At 44.9% G+C, this 15,396-nt stretch overlaps 1 protein-coding gene across 6 annotated transcripts in view; it reads right to left on the bottom strand.

The window, feature by feature from the left end:
- The window catches only part of gpc3 (glypican 3), an 82,787-nt gene that overhangs the window by 26,359 nt on the left and 41,032 nt on the right, over nucleotides 1-15,396 (bottom strand). For all 6 annotated transcript variants that reach the window (XM_027013020.3, XM_081699019.1, XM_027013022.3 and 3 more), the window contains 3 exons: nucleotides 10,460-11,148; nucleotides 5,427-5,563; nucleotides 3,879-4,004 (listed from right to left, as the gene is read on the bottom strand). In XM_027013020.3, coding sequence (XP_026868821.1) covers nucleotides 3,879-4,004; nucleotides 5,427-5,563; nucleotides 10,460-11,148 — 952 coding nt within the window. The remainder of the gene's footprint in view (nucleotides 1-3,878; nucleotides 4,005-5,426; nucleotides 5,564-10,459; nucleotides 11,149-15,396) is intronic.

The following is a 15,396-nucleotide window of genomic DNA, read 5'->3' as shown; positions in this document are numbered from 1 at the left end:
GGGTGGGCATACGGGGGACAGAGTACCAGTGTGCCACACTGCCACAAAGCCCACATTCGTTCACAGCTTAATCCAGCGCTAACAATACACCGGCGCCGTTAAACTTACGCTAACAGGACGCTGTCGCCTTACACTAACACTATTACACTGTGGATCACAGGACTCCAGTCAATAAGACATTCTGTAAGACGTGCGATTGTGGCAGGGTCTGTTATCCAAGATCGCTAGCCACAGGCAAATCTCATGCATCATTAAGAAAGCATTTTCTTTCTTAAAATAGAAAAATACGATTAAGCACAATACAGTAAATCACATTAACAGAAGTTAATAAGTTGAAGGCAGAGCTGCTCAGACAGCAAAGCAGACATATGAGATCACGGTCCGTTCTTGGCGAGAACAACGCCGAACGCTCTCCAACAGGTCATCTTTCACCGCGACATTGGCTCCTTGCGCCGCCTCTTCATTAACCCAAATTACGTTCCCATACTTATTTATTCTCCTTATTAGACCCGACGCCAGCCCACCTTCCTCTGCTAATGATCGCATTAATAATACAGACACATGGTCCATTAGAAGAGGAGGTGATGGGAGGATCTGGTCAGGGAAGATGAAGCATAGGATAGCAACAGGGCACACACACATGTCCTGAGGGCAGCTATAGGGCTTTGAGGATCTCTGAATGTGGACAAGTAAATGGGGTGTATTGGCTGTTAGGTTGAATCTGTAAATATCTTTTAAAAAATAATTGTAAAAAATCGAATTAAATTACACCTGACATTTGTGTGAAGTCTAATTTGTCCTTTAAACAGACACGAGGAGTGTAAATCCAGCTTCACCGTGACACATCTGAATGTAGCAGAGTTATAATGGTTGTTTTCACAGATTTGACCTCTACTTGAAGTACTTTAGCAACCAAAAGCAACATTCCACTAATATAGCAAACTACATCAGAAGTGTCACAGATTTGCTCTGGCATAGAAAGAACTGTGTTTACAGACAATTAACAGATATTTTTAAATCCTTTTAATTTTCACTAATAATGATGTCAATTCTCCATATTAATCAAATCAACCATCTGGACAGTTTTTATTCTTACTGTTACACGAATGCGTGACATGAAAACATTACTCTGGACATACCAAAACCAGTTATTTTCAAAGGCAATTAAAATTTTAAATTAGATTTATAGTGACAAATGGCAAAACATTTTAGGAAAAAAAAAATTATTGAAAACTGGGAAACCAACAACATATGACTATGCAAACATCTGCTTTCAAATTGTATATAAGGAGTTTCTTAACTATGAGAGCAAACATCTGAAAGAACAACAAAATGTCATACAGATGATTTAGGCTAATTTGCAAGCATCAGCATTCTGTTGGAATTACATTAGCAACTAACCCTCAAATGGCCAAAATAAATAAACTTATTGTCTCTATAATATTTTGTCATAAAGATTTCAACTTGCACTCAAGTTGGTTTAACCTTTATGGTAGGTTAAGGATTTTCATATCTTCCGTGCTAAACACTTGTCAAAAACACTCTTAACTTTCCAAAAATACCAAATTCCAACACTGCTAAACAATTTGTTTTTGTTTGTCCTCAAACGTTTCCACCAGCTGGCACATGGGGCCCCTCAAAGTTCCTCCATGGCTGTTCTCAGCCTTCCCTGTCCCTCTGACGTCCGGGCTTACGTGACCCTCACCGGGGCCCAGTGCCGGGCCGTACACCGCGCGGGAGGCCGGACCCCAGTTGTGAGTGTGCCAGGCCCTGCCGGAGGGCCTTTCCCTGACAGAAGGCATTCCCTGCATGTGACATGGAGAGACAAACTGAACCCTGGCGTGAGGAAGAGTGGGAAGACTGGGATGATGGTAAATTTGTGAAGCTGCATAACATTCTCAAGTCTTCAGCGCTCCCAACAGGAGGTTCTGGAATGGTTTGAATTTGGGCAAATCATTTCCTTCTGCACGAATGACCCTTGCTTTATAAAGAAGGGCAGGGTAAAGACTGGGAAGAGGCAGGGCTGAAGGGTGACGAGGTTAATTCTCTCGAGGGGGGGGTTGGGTGCTAGCATTTCTCAGGCCTGTCAGAGTGGCTGGGTGAAATCTGCCCGTCTGTGCCTGTCAAATTCATCCACACTGACATGGAGCAAACACAGGAGGGTCCACATCTAATCCTCACTTTTGGAGCGAGTATTTCCAGAGCTATTTTCAGTATTTAGCATTCAGTAACTTTATTCAGTAACATTCAGTAACTTCTACATTTGATATTAACAATTCTGGTATTCAATTAATATAATGTTTTCTTTGTGGGTTTCCTCCCACAGTCCAAGAACATGGAGATTAGGTCTACTGGCTATCCCAAATAAATCGTGCTGTGTGTATGATTGTGTGCCTGCATGTCTAATAAAGCTGTCCTAGTGTGAATGTATGTGAACGTGTGTCTGCATGCCCAGTGGTGGATGGCGCTCTGTCCTGGGTGTTGTCCTGTCTCCCCTCCCTGCTCCCGATTCAGTCAGGGGCTGAAGTTTCCAGCTAAGAGTACGCCGTGTGTGATTGGTCGCTGTTTCTCACTGGTGTGTGTCTGGATTTTATAAGCTCTTTGTGTGTTAATGGTAAAGTGAACTTGGGTTCCTTGCAAAGCACTATATAAATATAACTTCATTCATTCATTCATTCTAGTTTAAATGATGTTGCCTTGGTTATCATGTGAAACAATTCTGTATGGATTAACAACACAAGCAACCATTGCAACCAACCAGAGGCCACTTCAACTCAATTCCAAAATACAAAGTACAAATTGGCCCAGACTCCAATGTGGTACTTACTGCATGGGGTACAGACACTAAAGGTCTCAAGATGTGACACGACAAGAGTGAAGGTATTTTGATCTTCCACCAATACACGATTTCTTGTACTTATGGTCAGTAATGAATACTTACCATCATAGCTGTTTAGCATAATCATAGGTTCTTTAGTATAGTGTAATGTAATGTAATGTAATGCACCTCCAACTTAGGCACTGACGTAATGTGCCTCTGACTTTACTTCAGTAAAGTCATTAAAGTTTACAACAATGATACTGTATTGTAAGATAACACAGAAATTAGCAGTCAGACAAAATGAATATATTACAAGGCATTATCTTTACAGCGTGCCCACACAACTTCACAGGAGAGGATATAGTTTGCTTTTTAAAGTCTCATCACTGAATCACAAACACGTTCTCCATCACTAAGTAACCTGTTAGCATGCCTCAGATCGAAACTGAGATAGTTATGAAACGGAAAAGGCACGAACAGGGGGCAAAGTGAAATACAGCAAACTCCAAATTGGTTCTGCGGAGCACGTGGAGAGCCAGGCACAGGCGACAAATGCGATCGAAGGGGCAATTAAGCAAGAAGAGGGAAGCAACAGCTCTTCTGACATTAATAACCATTCACACAGGCCAGATGAGATTTACACCCCCGCTCCTATAAGCTGAGGGCTGCAGCGTGCCCAGGTCATCGCTCTTTGATAAACACAACCTTTCGCTCACCTATCCCCACTCTCCCGGCCTCTGCCACACACTACAGCTTTATCCAACATTCCTCTCATATAAAGAGAAGCTGTGAATTAGATTACAGATCACGAGCAGCACAGTAATGTAGAAAATATTTCTTCAGGACATTGCAGACTGTCATATCATTTTGCATGTACACCGTCAACGCAGGATCCGAAGCCGTGTAAATTCACGGGGCTGCAGCACCCTCAATTAAGACATAATGGTACGGCATATGCGTCACTGTATAGACTTTATGCTATTGTATGTGTCAAGAAGGGATTAAAATACTGGAATGAATGCTATCGTGTGTTGGGGCACTCATGTCAAGTACTTACTTTTCTGTCACCTCCTGCCCGTTCCAGCAGAGGGAGCTGTTGAGCGTGGCTGGCTCTCGGCTGCAGAGAGCCTCCCCAAGACCCCCGTAGAACAGACTGAATCCCCTCAGGCTCAAGATAAACTCTCTAAAAATATTCCCAAAAAGGAGACACAAAGGAACAACACGTGAAAATTATGGCATGAAACAGGAGACTAGTGAAACGAAAATTAGCCGGACGGCACCAGTGTGGGTGAACAGGGGCAAGCAAGACAGAAGAGGATAAACAGGAAGCAAAGAAATGAGAAAGGGGCTAAAGGGGGGGGGGGGGTTAAAGCCCCCTGAAATCCGATCTACTCCATTTCATCTTGTTTTCTGTCGGGGTAAGTTGATTTGTGACGTATTGATGGTTAATTGACATTGAAGCCTCAGACCACACAGCCCTCTGTTCTGGCTCTGCCCCACTCATCTGCTCATCAGAGCGAGAGCGGAAACGCACAGGATGGAGGGGGCAGAAGGCGGCTCAATGTCACTGCCACGACAGGAGACAAAGCCAGTGTTAATGAGCCCCTCTCCATCGACCCCCACACACATGCCTGCGCACGCCCACAAACACACACTCACACACACGAGAGACCCACATGTATGACAACCTTTTTGGTTCCTTCATGTTTTCTGAGTGCCAAGTTGCATTTTGAGACAAGCAAGGTTTTTTTTTAATCGATGGGGATCAGCCAAATGTCTATACTATGGTGCAATTTCAAGTTTTCTTTTGGTCGTTTAGTTCCAGCATAGGAGTAACAGAGTGCACACACACACACACACACACACACACACACACACACACACTCCAACCCACAGCGACTCAGTCCAATCTGGCCAGCATCCCTCACACCCTCATTAGGAGGAGAGCCTCGTCTGAGCTGAACGTGATCCCTCTGGAAAGGTTGGTGAAGGTTGGTGAAGGTTAAGGGCAGACGTAGAGGACAGCATTGATGGCGTTGCTGCTGGAAGAGCCTTTCGAGTTATTCTGGAGGGCTATCTATGGCTATCTATTACAACCTGCCAATCACCTCTCAAACCTGACCCCCCCCCCCCAGACATCTGCAGAGTGTCTGAGATGGACGAATGAGACAAATGCACCGTAAGTGGGTCCAGTCATTACTCAGTCATTACATACTATATTGACTGGCTGTCTGTTTTATTCCTCTAGGGAAGAAAAAGTGGATGCCATCAGCATAACACATGAAGTGTGTTTTGTTAGCTTCAAGCATTTGTATATCAAGTACAGAAGCACTTTAATATGGTGGTGTGGCCATAGCAATAAAATGATTCTTGAGGATTAACTCTAATTTTTTTTAGTAAGGTTGAAGTCACAGTGATGACTGAAAATCAGATCTGTCTCCATCATTGGTGAGAAATCAATTTACTGATTGAACTTGTGAATCTGTAGTAGTGGAAATGTCATTACTCGGCTATTTTATCTAATACTACGTGTCTGTATGATATTATAAATGAGAACAGTTATGATCAAGAACAAAACACAACCCATTATCCATTTATCATTTACCTGCGTCGCCCGGACAGAGTCTCGTCGGGGTCAAAGTTCACGGACTGCGAGCTACGGGACACCGGTGCAGCTGGTTTCGCTGGTGACGTCGCTGCACGCGCCACTCTCTGGGGGGCGCGTGCGCAAACGCCGCTTACCTGGGGGGAGGCGAGAGAGACACGTTTAGGTCTTTAATCCGTAGACCAGGTGCTGGCGGAAAACAAGCTCAGGAGAAGGACTACGACGAGAAACCTTTCCCCCTTTGCTCGGCCGATCTCTCGGTTTAGCGCTGGCGTTGTTTTTGTATGGTACACACAACATCATCATAATAAACAAGAACGTCTTCTCTGCGCCGGTGAGATAATAGAAGTCTTCCATTGTTTTCAGGTGCAATAAAAATGCAAATGCCTGCTAATGTTTAGCTTGCGGTTTAATGAATTGCCGCTGGTTTAATTTCCCAAGGGGCTTGCGTCTCGGGTTTAATGCTGCCGTGTAGTGTTGGCAGCTAATTGTACCCGGCTGGCCTTAAGTGAATATGCATTGGCGGGATAAGCGGGTTTTAGAATACTGATAGGAGCAAACCAAACATGGACATCTTGATCACATTTAAGGAGAAAGGAGAGGACGCACACGTGGAAGAATAAGAACGCAAACCAACTTTAGCAAATGGGACTATTACTGCGCAGCGGTTATGGGGAACATTTACTATCCAAACACAGCGAGCTAAATCTCAGATAGATACACTTACACAGGAGCACATGCATTCATACACACGTGTAAACACGCTAATCCTGCTGTTGAGCCCAGTGGTATAATCATGAGTGTAGATCAATAGAATCTCTAGCACGCAACTCCGGGGACGTGCGATACGGCATGTAGACACGGAACGAGACAGTCGGGGAGTTAGATGGCGATCACGGGATTTAGAACACAAATATGAATTCTGATGCAACAAAATGTCTTTTAGCGAAAGTCCGGACATCTCTCCGCAACTCCCGAGACAACGCTATTTCAGACCGACCCCGCGCTCGCCATCATTCACAGCCGACGAGCTCAGGGGGGAAACGTTAGCGGCCGGTCGGCTCTTTCTGTGTTTTTGCCCGTACGGAGTGGCCCTCCCGCCCTTGGCCCTGATTAATACGGCTGGGCCTCTCGCTTCCCCCCAGTCTCTGAACGTGTCGGGCGCAGGGGTGAGGCTCCAGGGATGCGAGGCGCGAGTGTTTCTCTCGTTAGCAGTGGCGTTAGTACCGGGGAGAAGCGCGGTAGAGAGCAGCATAGGCAGGAAAAGCCTGAAATGTGCACACGGGAGAAAAGGATTAGCAGAGAACATGACCAACCAACACACACACACACTCGTGTTTTACAAAATCACACATGGACACCGGGATACCCATTGAAGGTATAGGAATACTATACTCTTGCGACAGGGCAAAGGTAATGCAAAACCAGATCACAAGTCAGTAATTCATTTACGATTGGCCCATGTATTCATTAATTAATACATTGAGATGGAATAATTATTGATTTCACCTATAATATGAAGCTTCCAATTAACGAGAGGGCGTGGAGACCATGTTAAAATGTAGTGTACGTAGTGAATAAATAGGATGAGAGGTTAAAATATATCATGATGCCTTAATCTTAGTCTCTAGGAGGTCCATTAAGTTAAAAAAAAGTGGGGAATGCTAAAGCGAAGGGGTACCTGGACACATGTCTATATGTGCAGTTTATTGGTTGGGGCTGTGAGCATGTGCTAAGTGCATTAATAGATGGACAAACTTATCCCCATTTTGCGGTGAATTCTATGTTCACAAAACTTTAAATTTAGATAGCTTGCTTTGTAACCTGGCTGAATGTATAACACTTTGTTTCTGAACAGAAACAAGTATTTCTGACATTTCTGTCTGAAGTTTTGCACACAGCTCTTCATTAGCTTGCTAACCTAGTTTAATTAAGGCAACTTCTTCAGCCTGGATTCGTAGCCATCGTTTACCTTGCCTAGTTCATTTGTTTAGCTTATAACAAAGTGAAGTGGCCATTTGGGGGGGGTACATTGTACCTCAGCCAAGATTCAGGGCTAAAACTTTGGTTTAATTTTAATATCTAGTTAGCTGGCGTATGATTGTGTGTGGACCCGCAAACTGGTAATGGCCATATGAGTTATTTCAGAGTAATTCTGTTTTCTTGTATGGAACTTTATTGTAAATTTTGATGTGTGTTTAGAATAACTTTTCTAAAGTTTTCTAAAGATGATGGAAAATAGATATAGAACAAAAAAAAAAGATTTTGGCTCTGATGTATTTTATTTAATAAATAAAGCAGATATTAGCACCCATATTAAGACCTGCTTCACTATGTTTTCACTAGGCGCTGGAACAGTTGGCCCTTTGGTAAAATGCTTACATACTGGGATTAGAACATATTCTTACTAATCCTGCCTGACATAGTATTAAATATCTTGGGCCTCCCAAAAAGACTAAGTCTAATACCCATACGCCTGGTGTCCACTGAGGAGGAGTAATAGTGGAACGAGTGGAGAGTCTTGCTAATAATTTGAGGTGCTTGGCCACAGTGATGGCCAATTGCCAGTCATAGTGTTGGCAAAGCTCTCCAGCGGACTGTTGGAGGGCAGGATCTGTACGTACAGAACCACTGCACCAGCATCCATGTATATCCACCTCCTCATTTCCACCAAAGGGTCAGCGTGTGTGTGTGTAAGGGTCGGTGAGGGAGGGTGTTCTGTCCACACTCTCCATTCCCTGAGACAAACACACTTCAAACCTCTGTCATCCGCCCCCCCACGCTTTTCTCACTCCCCTAAAGTATCCTTACTCTGTGTACATCTCAATCTCTTCTGCTTTGGATCTCCCTCTTAACCCCCCCCCCCCCCCTGCCCCCCGGCTTACTCATCGTCATTTCTTTTCACTTCTGCTCAGTAACGGGTAAAAATAGTGCTTCATAAATCATGCATTCTCTCCATCTCCCGCTCTGTCTCACACACGCAGACGTGAAACGGTAGAACGAATAAGCGCGTACTGCGGAAGATCTGACTGGCGTGGTGAGGTGGAAGTTGGCTGCAGGGCTGAGATGAGGTGTGATGGTCCTCGCATGGCACACCACACAAGTAAAGAAAAATCATCTATTTGGAATCTGTTTAGTTATCTCTCCCCAAAGTGGCAGCAGAATTTAATGGGCAAACCTTAATTTTTAGGCCCGTGGCCTGGCTTCTGAGAGTATCGGTCTCCTACTTGGTCACACTCACCAAGAGTAGCACCTTCTAAATGCACAACATGGATCAGTCCTCTGGTTCCACACCATAATCATCACAGAGTAGGACACTGCATCACACATAAAGCTCACGCGGCTTCGCCACTGAGACGCCCCTTTCACTCTAATTGGCTACTCAGGCCATTTCTCTTATACTTGTTTTGACAGCTAATGATCTGTGGAAGAAAAGAAAGAGCGATGGGAAGAAGGAGGAAGTGGATGGAAGGACAGAGGGTTTAATGAGCGCAGAGGCGGCAGGGTTGGGAGGTTGGGCAACGGGTAGAGATGGGACTCTGGAAGAGAGCTGGACAATTAAATAGTTTTATTTAAATAGTGTGATTTAGGAACGCATTTTCAAAATGCCATAGTTGAGATTTAGAATAGGGGTGAACAATTAACAATAGTTGTAATAGATATAATGCAAGTATAATAGTGTTGAGTGTATTTGTGTATGTTGGTTAAGTGGATAAAAATCCACTTTAGGCCTTTATATTTTGTATTTTCCATAATCTAATATCAATTACCAAGTTCTTTTTAAGCTAAGTCGGGTGGGAGAAAATTAGAACAGTCTCCAGACCTGGACTGGAAATCACTTTGGTATTGGGTAAGCTGATACAGGAAATTTAAATAGAGGTTATCCCTGCTCTGGTTAACTCAGAGTTTTGTTTCCACATTAATCTAACAACTGGCAGAAATCTTTAATTGTTTCTTGGGAACCTTCATTAACTCGATCAGGTTGAATGGATTGAGGCTGAGACTCTGGGTGCATCTGTAGCAAGACATTGGCAAGACCACGGCTAATGTGGTCAGCTGCCATGAGGCACTGTGGGTGCTGGAACACACCTCATTCTACTCACAAACAGCTTGGTAATTATCAAATGTGTTGAATCTGGTGTGTTAAAGCACAGAAAGCCCCAAAGTATGCCGTGCCCTTTCAACAGGTTTGACACTATCCTGTAAATACAATAAAAATGCACATTACTGCTGCTGACATCTCTTTTTAATACACATTGTCTATAATACATTACTATCTGTGAGCCTTAACCTTCATTGGAGCCTGAAGGGAAATCACCCTTCCCCAGTATAAGATACTGAAGTACAGATCAAATTTTCCTCTTATCCAAATCTTCTCTCACTCTGACATGTCATACTACACCTATTATACGGGGCAATCATGCTTGTTAATGTCCTCATGGCTCACCCACCACACGCACACATCACATGCACACGCACATGTCACGCGCGCACATACATCGCACAGGGAGTCAAATACAGACAAATCACAGCAATATTTCAGACCAAACAGAGGATAAGTAGAGATTTGATTAATAGGACTGTGTACGTGTGTGTGTGCACGTGTGTGTGTGTGCGCGTGTGTGTCACTGCCAGCAAACTGGCGTTGAATGTGAAAAGTGAAGCATATTTTCACCATGCAGAAGCCTGATACAGAACAAGCTATGTCGGTGGTGTGTTTTTAATATTTCATGAGCACTTGCCCTCGCGCACACACAAACAACTGGAGTGTGTTATTGCTGGTTAAACTCCTCACGCCCCACTGAAAGGGTCACAGCTGAGAAGGGGGGAAAGCGGAACTCTGGAGCTCATCGAGGCGAACGCCCCTGGAAAAGCTGGCAGCCGCGCTGCTGTTGAAGCGCTTTAAGAGTGGCGTTACGCAAGCTACAGCCGTGGAGAACGGGGCGCTGGTGGGTGTGAGAGTAAGAGAGGTAGGCTAGGGAAATGGCTTGCTTGTGCCTGTGTGAGTGTGTGCCTGTGTGAGAGAGACACACCTGTGCATTCACTTTGCTCTTGGCCCCTACGGCGTGCCGGAGAGCCAGCCTGACAATGACGTGCAGTCTGAGCACCACGGCCTCAATATCCTGTTCCCCCCTCATGGCTGCAGCCAGACTGCCCAGCTCCTCAACGTAGGCCCTCCAGTGGGGCTGCACATCACCGGCTCCCCCGAGGCAGGCCGTCATGGTGCTGACACACAGTGCCCGGCACGGACGCGCGTCCAGGTGCCCCTGGCAGTGCGGGCAGTACCACAGCCGGAGCAGTGCCCGTCCGCAATCCTTGCCCGCCCGCATGTGCTGAGTGGTGTTCACCACCTCGATGCCCAGGTTCAGTGCCTGAAGGAAGGCCCGCGTGGACAACAGGGACCGCGAGAGGCGCGTCATCATCAGCTTGGGGTAGGAGCCAAACGCCGAGGCTTGGCGCCACGCGCCACGCAGGCAGTCTTCGGAGATGCCCGCCATCGCGCTGTTGCCAAGGAGACGACGGAAGGTGAGGGGGAAGAGGCGGGAGAAGAAGGAGGTGACCATGTCGTCCACGTTGGCGTCGGAGCCCAGGATGTAGAGGGACATGTCCAGGAAGAGCTGGGTGACCGCGCTGCTGGCCACGCCCACCAAGCCAGGGAACTCTTCCCTCAGCAGGGAGAGGGTGGAGTTACGGCCCAGACGCAGGACCATATCAAAGGCCTCTGCGGGAATGGTTGCAAAAGACAAGAAAGAAAGAAGAGGAAAAAAGTTAATCAGTATCAAATTTATCTTCCATTTTTATTATTTACGTTTTTCTCAATTGCTAAAACACCTTGAAATTAGAAACACTAAATCTTCCTCATCACTTTCTTAGCACAGTAGAAGTCATATCTTGAAAATGTGTTAACATTTCTTTCAGTCGTTTTTTGTCAGAAGAGTTAACAGTAAAACAAAACAAAAAAAACATTGGACAACATAAAAAAAAAAGAAAATAAACATTTTATGACAGCTGACACAAATTACCACTATAAAAATAAAAACTTATTTTTATTTAAAAAAACACCACCACATGTGCACAATTGAAAAATCAGTCGTCTGTTTCATCCATCCATTAATACATGTCAAAAGACATCTGTTTCTACCTGAGGACTGGATCAAGGAGGCTAAAACCAAGTATTTGTTTGGAGAGAGAGAGAGAGAGAGAGAGAGAGAGAGAGTTCTGTAGTTCTTGGAGAGTTTCTGTATTGTAAAAACATATTGTATTTCTAGAAGGAATTTTAAATATGCCAAAATAAATGTGCAGTCGACAAAGCCTAAATGTTTTATGAGTGTTAGGGTTGCTGATGAAAACCTAACTGTTTTTACATCCTGATAGCCATCACTTAGACCAATGCCCGGGGGCAAAATGTCTCTGGAACTTTAACTTGCACTGTAACAATCATTTCTACATGGTCTGGCTGTTGATCAGGAATCTAGGAGGTGGAGCTTCCTGCCTGTCAATCACTGTGCTCATGCACAAGCGTCTTACAGAGAGGTAGGCTATAAGGGGCAGGGGTGAAGGGTGGTTTGTTAGTCCGTCCACTTCAGTCTGGTCGAATTCTGTGGTGGATAAGTCTGGTGGAAATTAGCAAGAACTGCATCCATTGCTCACAGCAGCTTCATGCATTTTGAGGTGACTTCTAAACAGGCGAGAAGTTACGAGCAAATGACATACACTTTAACGTACTCAAAATGCTCACAGCCTAGTCTTTCCAGCGCTGTTGAAGTTAACATTGATACATTTCACAAAAAGATAAATAATCAGACTAAAAATTCCCTCCCAATACGCAACACACAGTCTCTCCCTCGCACGTCATCAACTGCGCACACCTCCCTAATCGCATGACTGATGACAGACTGAAAAAGAAAGAAAGCAAAGCTTCCCGCATCAGATGGCGAGTGTGATTTTCACCCCGTCCTTTTAGAACAACAAAAGACTGCTTTTCAAGAGTCTTAAAGACTTAAAAGAAGCGCAGTCATCCAGTCCGGAGGCTGTTTGAGACTTGGAGCCTCAGAGAGAGAAGAAATGTTCACGGGGGTGCGAGACGGAGCTGAAAAAGAATCATACGTGTTTGAAAGATCTTAGTGAAGTCTTATCTGTGCAGACGCAAAAAGCGGGACTGTGCCTCAAATCCACACAAGCAACAGGGGGGGCAGGAAGCTGGGGCGAGGGGGGGGGGGGTGTTGAGTAGCTGTGGAGACTTAGAGCCACAGTAAGAAGGGGAGGGATGAAAAGATGGAGTGAGTGAGAAGAGGGGAACATATTACTGGTAGAGAACGAGCGAGAGTGTCAGTTATTTAGTTCCTGAGCGTTGAGCCGGTGCATGAATCTGGGAGACTGTGAATGATTGAAGGACCGAGTGAGTGAGTCAGGCATTAGTTATTTAATAATGCGCCTAGTGACTGGGTGAGGGAGTAAAGTGAGAAAAACAGAAAAGCCAAAGGGTGGTAGCCACTGAAAAAAGGTTGTCTGGCTCATTAGCACACTGGCTAGAGAGGCTGAAGGTGATCCAGAGGAGTGGAGAGTCTAATTAGACCCTCCTACTGGAGCGGCATGGCATCAGCATGCTGTTAAGCAGACTGTTTACAGCCACCCACATTATCTACCCCCATCCATCTCGCCCCGTGAGGTCCGCTCCCAGGGGCATCAGCTACGGGGTCGGCACGAGCCGGATGAATATATGACGTCCACTGACGATCCGTACAGAAATCACTTGGCTGCAGACAATGTCATAGACGAGCGTAATGGTTTAACGTTGCCAACGAAGGAAGGCATAAACGAGGCTTGCAAGGTCGCAGTCTCTCTGTTGTAGATTACTGAAGATGAAAATGACTTTTTTTCCCCTCCTCTTCCTCCTTAAAGTTTTCTTGTGGAAGGACACCAACGCAGACAATCGCGAAACGTGATGCGAAGATCTCAAGGTCGGCGCGGCACAGGCTTTCCTTTGTGCTCTGAGCGTTCTCTGCATTCCATGCTGCTCTGTTGAACACGGAGAAGCTTGAGAGTTGCGCTGCTGTGTTTAGCGCATACAGGCTGCCCCAAGTTTGGGAATGCAGTGATATTTAGATCAATGAAAAAGAAATTATTTTTACTCTCTTTTATTTTTGGAACTATGATCCATCTGATATAACTCAACGTCATATAACTGAAGCCCGAAGCCATTGCCTATAATTTAAATCATTTGTCGGATTAGGGGAAAAAAATACACTTTTGCTTTAGAGCTTTAAGACATGACAAGGGAAGAAGCAAACATATCCGTATGTTTGTATCAATTTCTATATTGACACTGTTGTCAAGTATTGAGTAGAGAAACTGTCCCAAGATCAGCTTTTAGCCAACAAGTGCACACAAAGCCTTATGCAATAACATGGTAGGTTGTTGCTCAGAAGTGCAGCAGGCTGGAGATAGCAGAGTGCAGTGTGCAGAGTGCAGTGTGCAGTGTGCAGTGTGCAGAGTGGAGGATGGGGACAGAACAGTGTGCTTCATATTTTTGAGTCTGGGACCAAACCTACCCACTGGACTCAAGCCACCCCTCTATGTGTGATCAGTGAGCTTCCAGAAGCACAGAATGCTAAAAAGGCCAAGGAGTAGAAAGCAGGGAACACACACCCTCATATACTAAAGAACACCCCCCCCTACCCACCCACCCACCCACCCACCCACACACACAATCAAGTGTGCTCACAGGATGATAAGCATTTCCACATACATACAACACATTTTATTATTGTACACAAATATGATCTGTTTGAAAAGACATCAGCATTACATGTCTCATATATACATTTACATGTCAAACTTGACTACAGTCATATTTATGCATGCAAACAAAAATTAAAAATCAAGTACAAGAATCAGTACAAATGACATTCAAATTCAATATGTCCATGTAAACAGAAAATGTGCATTCATGCAGGTTGGCACTCAAGCAATATTGTCCATATGCTGGAAGGGGTGTACAGACAGTAGGAGCCGAGACATACCAACAGGAAGAGATGTACACTGACTGTCCCTTGTCAAGCACCTCATCCTCGATACAACTTCGACATGAACCATGCTTTGAAGCTCTGAGATACTCCAACACATTAAAGTATGAACCCAGAGGGCTCATCTGAACAGCTCTTCTCCTTTATCTGATTCCCTGAAAGCCTCTTAAGGCAAATCATGTGCAGACAAAACCTGCCGGAGCGCCTACAGACACCGCAGATGAGATGAAAGGAAGAGAGGATGAGAAAAACAAAGAGGAGGAGAGGAATTCCTAGCTTACTGTAAAGCTTTATTTTGGTAAAAGGGTCACACAGGTCACCACACAGGTCCCATGCTCTCCTTCCCTGGGTGTAATCGGGACACAGGATTCCAGGAGCAGTCCGTTGGCAGGACTCATATCAGGTGTCATCTAAAGCAGCAAGCAACGATGCCTTACGCAGCACACACATGTGTTGAACAGAGGACTCTCAAGCTTTCTAGCAGATTACAAATTCCCACTGAAAGAGTACTGCAGTGGCATGCCTTCACTGAGTGAAGAAAAACTTATCTGATAATGCTTTTTATGTTTGATAATGCTTTTTCTATGTAGAGAGGGATGTGCTCTGTGAATTTCAGGTTAGCTGTGCCTGTGACTGGAAAGGATTTACGCTGATAAGAAAGCACTTCTCTCTTGAAAGGAAAGGAGGCTCGTATAACACACACACACCGCACTGCACAACAGATCCTCTCTGTTTCAATTTACCAACATGCATTTGGCCACATACCATTAATCCCAGGAACACAAGGGAAGTCAGCTGATGTATCCATTAAAATCTAAGCAATGAATACTTGCTGGCTCACTCACTCCACTACCAGCTAAGCGCGGATGTAGGATGCTACGCAGATGGAGGGTATCTGATTTCTACCCAGTCAGGTCATTCATCACTAATGCCAATGAAAGTGT

The sequence above is a fragment of the Electrophorus electricus genome, chromosome 16 (genome assembly GCF_041902795.1).
Source record: "Electrophorus electricus isolate QZ-2024a chromosome 16, ASM4190279v1, whole genome shotgun sequence".
Lineage (NCBI taxonomy): Eukaryota > Metazoa > Chordata > Actinopteri > Gymnotiformes > Gymnotidae > Electrophorus > Electrophorus electricus.
The sequence above is the reverse complement of the archived record's forward strand: the minus strand, read 5'-3'. Positions and strand labels throughout refer to the sequence as shown.